The following is a 5,350-nucleotide window of genomic DNA, read 5'->3' on the forward strand; positions in this document are numbered from 1 at the left end:
CTGAATTTGTGTTATATCGGGTCGTGTTGTATCGGGGTAGAGGTGTAGTTAGCAAAGCGGTTTTACATTTGCCAACTAATCTGAAGATAGCCTTTTCAGCGGCAGCGCTGTGAATTCCCGAGTGTAGCCAAGGCCTAAGGAGCAATACTCCACAATTCCTCTTTCTAAGCAAGTTTGAGTGGTTGCATGGCTTGTGTAGCCACAACTAAGTAGGTCCACTAAACAAAACTGCCTTTTGAGGTAAGGGGTGTAAAGGTCACATACACAACTGAAGCTAGTGTGCACCAAAGAGGCTTTACAGGGAAAGATGGAGGCCTTGGCTACACTTGCAGCTGTACAGCGCTGTACGTTAAACCAGTCTTCATACAGCTGAGTAGGGAAAGCGCTGCAGTCTGTCCACCCTGACAGCGCACTGTCGTGGCCACATTTGCAGCGGCATTGGGAGCGGTGCATTATGGGCAGCTATCCCAGCGTTCAAGTGGCCGCAATGTGCTTTTCAAAAGGGGTGGGGTGGGGTGGATTGGAGTGGAGTGTAACAGGAAATGTGGGGGGAGAGAGAGTGGATTTTTGGAGTGCGGACACTGTGTCAGCACCCTGCCTTGCAAGTTCCGACCCCCCTCCCTCTCCACCCTCTCTCACTCACTGAAAGCAAACAGCAGCTGTTTGTTTTTTTCCCCTCAAAGACCAGATAAGCAGCCGCTTGAAATGGACCCCTCCCTCCCCGCTTGCCGCCTCTCTCTTCAAGCAAACATTAGCTGTGGGCGTTCCAAAGGGAGCCCCCCTGCCTGCCTCTACTCATTCACAGCAAACAGTAGCTGTGTTTGTTTTTTTTGATAAGCAGCTCCCCGAGCACGGGAGTTCACAACAAAACAAAGAGAGGAACCTTCACTTAAAAGGATTATGGGGAGTTTCCGGAGGTCAATCACTGCGTAATAAGATTACTCCCCGTTTACACTGGAGCACCAGCGTCTCAGCCACTCCGCATCAGCTGTTAATCCTCTCGGGGAGGTGGAGTACCCGCAGCGCTGTAGCCACGGAGATACAGCGCTGTAAGTGCCTTGCCAGTGTGGACGGGGAGTGAGTTACAGCGCTGGGGGAGGCTTTATTGCGCTGTAACTCTCAAGTGTAGCCAAGGCCTCAGTTTCCCACATAAAATCCCTGTGCAAATCCTTAGCATAGGAGTCAAGATCTGGCCCATAATTCTGGTTGTGAAGATGCTGTTTGTTATAAGCACTTTAAAAACATGATTTAGAAGAAAATTCCCTTTAGGCTGAAATTTTATGTAACTTGCTGTAAGTTGATGGGTTATTTTATTTTTTTAAATGTTACCTGCAAAGGAAAAAGGTTGCCTTGCATGCTTTTTCCTTCCTTAAAATGTCTAAAGATGGCCATGAAACTTTAATTGATTTTTTTTTTTAATTAAAAATCCAAGTCTGGCCTAGGCTGGATAACTATGACTGCAGAACTAATGAAATGGTGAAATCATAAGAGCCAGGACACCCTACTTTTATAAAAAGGGCCATAGAATCTTTAGTGTCAATACTGAGCAGATAAGCTCTCAAGAGGTCTCTAAAACACACTCATGAAATAAACCACATGTAACTCAAGTTATCAAAATCTCTTACATGTTTAGGTAAGGCAAGTTTAACCCACTTATTTAAACTCTCAACAGAAACTGTACATAAGACTGCCCATTTGCATTATTACAATATCTTTCAGATTTCCTACCTCTGTGAAATATTTGTTCCTACACCAAGTGGTGTAGAGCTTCCACCAAGATACACTGGACAACAGCTACATGAATTCAACAGAGAAATAGTAAAATTAGTTAGTCATTTGGGAAAAGTAGCATAATAATAACCTACACTGATTTGATCTAGTGTGTCCTGCTCCAATGAGCACATGTACCTTTTCAGCAAGTCCATTACTTTCATTAGAATGGCAAGGCACAGTATTTGTAAAATAAGTGTTACTTTATTGGACTTATGCTGAACATCCAGGAGCATATAAGGAGTTAAAAGTTTTTCAACATGTGCATAAGCAAGAGTCACAGAAACACTCTACTATGTGCAGCATCTTCACCAAATAGTATAGGGACTTAAAATAAACACAGAAAAGTAAAACAGAACATTAATTTTGAACTGTTAATGCTTTTTCATGTGGCAGAACATTACTTACAACTGGAGTAATCTTTAGTACTTTAATTTAGCACTAGACAACATGCCTTATATGGATAGACTCAAGGAGCTCAATCTGTTTATCTTAACAAAGAGAAGTCTAAGGGGAGATTTGATCACAGGATACAAGTACCTACATGGGGAACAGATATTTGATAATGAGCTCTTCAATCTAGCAGACAAAGGTATAACAAGATCCAATGGCTGGAAGCTGAAGCTAGACAAATTCAGAATGGAAACAAGGTGTAAGTTTTTAATGGTAATTAACCATTGGAACAATTTACCAAGATTGTGATGGTTTCTCCATCGGGGCAATTTTAAAATCAAGATTGGATTTTTTTAAACATTCAGAAGGAATCATGTTGGGGGAGGTTCTATGGCCCGTGTTATACAGGAGGTCAGATTAGATGATCACAATGGTCTCTTCTGGCCTTGGAATCTATTAAATGAATGAAAAACTTACTTTGCTCTTTGGAGTCAGAAAACTGTCAAAATGCTGAATTATTTGTCCTTTCTCCTATGAAAGCTCCCCTAAATACTTAGTTCCTTTGTAATTCAGTGTCATCATAGTTTAAATAGTATACATTACTAGACTGATTATAGAATTTGCACACTAGTGTATTCAGTTCAGCATTCTTCACGTACCTTTTACCATGAGCCTGAATGGAAGCCCTATTTCTTTCAGATGTGGGACTTGCAGATTTAGATTTCAGTTTCTATTTCAAAACAGAGAGAGAACCAGGCAGCATTACAGCAACATACACAGCTATTCAATTTTGCTTAAGAAGCAAGGGCCAGAAACCTCTCTGATGGAAGCTGGAATGAGGGTAGAAAAACTGCAAGTTGCCCATCACCGTGATTTGGCTCTTCTCAAAAAGCATCACAATTTTAGCAGATACCCCCATTGGTGGATAGGGAACCAGGCTCATAAAACACCTATACTCATCCAATTTCCTCCCCAAACGCAGATTTCCCCACTCTGCAGAGGGCTCTGTGAGAAGCCCATGCAATGGAGGCAGCAGATTCCACCCCTCTCCATACAAATCTATTTGGGTGTTGTGGGGCAGGAGGGAATAATGATCTGGCCCAGGATAGTAATCAAATAACTTAAACTCAAAATGTACATCTTTCAAATCTATCCAACTGGAATTGTGAGTGCTCAGCCCTCCCCCCCACCCCCTTTTTTTTAAGCACATCCTAGATGTCTCAAGTGTGGCACTGAAAATTAGTAGACACTTAAAAATTGAAGCCTACGTGACTTGCCCAAAGTCATACAGTAAATGCATAGCTTAGCTAGGAATTTAACTCTGATTCCCAGTTCTGTGCGCTAACCATCAGACTATGCTTCCACGAAACACTAACACACCAGACTGCAACATCAGTTAATAAAATGGCGAAAGGAGGTAAACTGAAGAAGAGAAAGCTTCTATTTAGACAAGTAATGACAGAAAAAGAAATTGGAAAGTACAAGACCATTTAATTGGAATTTCTGAAGTTTTCCCTGATAGCAGCTCATATAGAGTTTATTCACTGAGTTATGGGATATTCTGATACTGGCCTTGTGACCCAAGGACTTCTTGGTGCCAAATGGCAGAAGGCACGGAGGGTGCATAGGGTTCTACAGGGATCCTCTGGGTTGGATATAAGCATAACAGTTCACCAAAGGGTGGCATGTGAGGTCTCTACCAAGAGCCAGTAGCCCACTGCTCACTGTCATCACTGCAAAAAGTATGTGCGGATAATATTTAAGGAGTTATGTATCTATTCTAAAATTTATGTTGTTAAGGTCTTGGAGTTAAGGATGGTCACTAGTAGGTGAAACACCTCAAAAATTTTCCTTTCAGACAGGAGGCAGCAGACACCTATCACCCTGGGCTGGTCATTTGTGTATTGTATGGCTCACAATGTAGGCCTATTTGCATACTGAGCCACAGGCAAAATAAGAGATTGTGAAGTCTACAAGAAAGGAAATTCACAGGATGAAACAATGAGCAGGGGGGTGCCCTGTCTACGAATAAAGACAAAGGATGGGACTGATATATCTTGGGGAGGGCGGGGGGGTGAGGGGAAATACATGGAATCCTTCATACAGGAGCCAAGCTGACAGCATACTTGTCTCATGAAAGGAGTATCACAGCTAAGCTGGCTAAAAAGCGCTGCAAGGATTTTGGGTGAGCCAAACTCTACAAGACATGAGAGTATCTTGGTAATTAAGTCTAGGCTCAAGAATGCATTATAACTTTATTTTATATGTAAACATTTGTTTCCAATACTACTTGCTATTACTTGAATCTGCGCTTTGTTAAATAAACTTATATTTGTAGTGAAATCAAGTATATCGAAAGGCTATGTGTTGAGTGGAGAGGTGCTATGAGATAGAACTGGTAAGCTGGTGAGTACTGTTTCTTTGGAAGCAGCGAATCTGTGAATACTGCAAATACCAGTGGACCAGGGGCTGGACACTAGGGAGACGCCTGGAGGGCTCAAAGGTTGGACTGTATCTATCACTAACCTGTAGAGTAACAGTGGGGCCTGTAAGGCCTAGAGGGGAGTGCTTGTGTGGCCTCTGGCTGGAGGAGTTGGGGATTACCATGGCAGGCATAGATAAGGCAGGTGGTAGCTAGGTGCCTCACAACCCTGGGTATCCCGGCCTAGGCAATGTGTCAGGGCTCCCTCAATCTCTCCTGCTAAAGAAAGAAAGAGAGAGAGAGAGAATGACTGTGTAGCCTGGTGGTTAGGGCACTCATCTGGGAGGTGGGAGACCAAGGTCCAGTTCCCCTGCTCCAATGACTTCTTTACTACTTATTCATAATGGAACAGCGTCAACAGGAAAGACTGGGAGTCCCACACCAGAATATCGCATAACTCAGTAGTTAGAGCATTTTCGTGGCAGGTTGGAGATGCCTGTTAAAATCCTTTCTCCCCCCTTTGGCAAAGGGGGGGAATTGAACCTGGATCTCTCACATCCCAGGCAAGTGCTCTAACCTCTGTGCTAAAAATTATAAACATCATCATATTCTCCTCTTCCCATCATTTTCTGTGGAATTTATTCCTACTTAGGACCCTAAGTTACTTGACTCCAGGAGGTGGGTTGCTGATCATGGCTTGCTAACAGAGATAGGAGGAATAGCTCAATGGTTTGCGCATTGGCCTGCTAAACCCAGGGTTGTAAG

At 43.0% G+C, this 5,350-nt stretch overlaps 1 protein-coding gene across 1 annotated transcript in view; it reads right to left on the bottom strand.

Moving 5' to 3' along the window:
• Positions 1 to 5,350, bottom strand: part of CUNH8orf37 (chromosome unknown C8orf37 homolog) — a 17,250-nt gene that overhangs the window by 8,038 nt on the left and 3,862 nt on the right. The window contains exons 3-4 of the mRNA XM_024202215.3: positions 2,823 to 2,893; positions 1,729 to 1,794 (exon numbers count right to left, since the gene is read on the bottom strand). Of these exons, the coding sequence (XP_024057983.2) occupies positions 1,729 to 1,794; positions 2,823 to 2,893 (137 nt within the window). The remainder of the gene's footprint in view (positions 1 to 1,728; positions 1,795 to 2,822; positions 2,894 to 5,350) is intronic.

The sequence above is a fragment of the Terrapene carolina genome, unplaced genomic scaffold, assembly GCF_002925995.2.
Source record: "Terrapene carolina triunguis isolate 2854851 unplaced genomic scaffold, T_m_triunguis-2.0 Scaffold58, whole genome shotgun sequence".
Lineage (NCBI taxonomy): Eukaryota > Metazoa > Chordata > Testudines > Emydidae > Terrapene > Terrapene triunguis.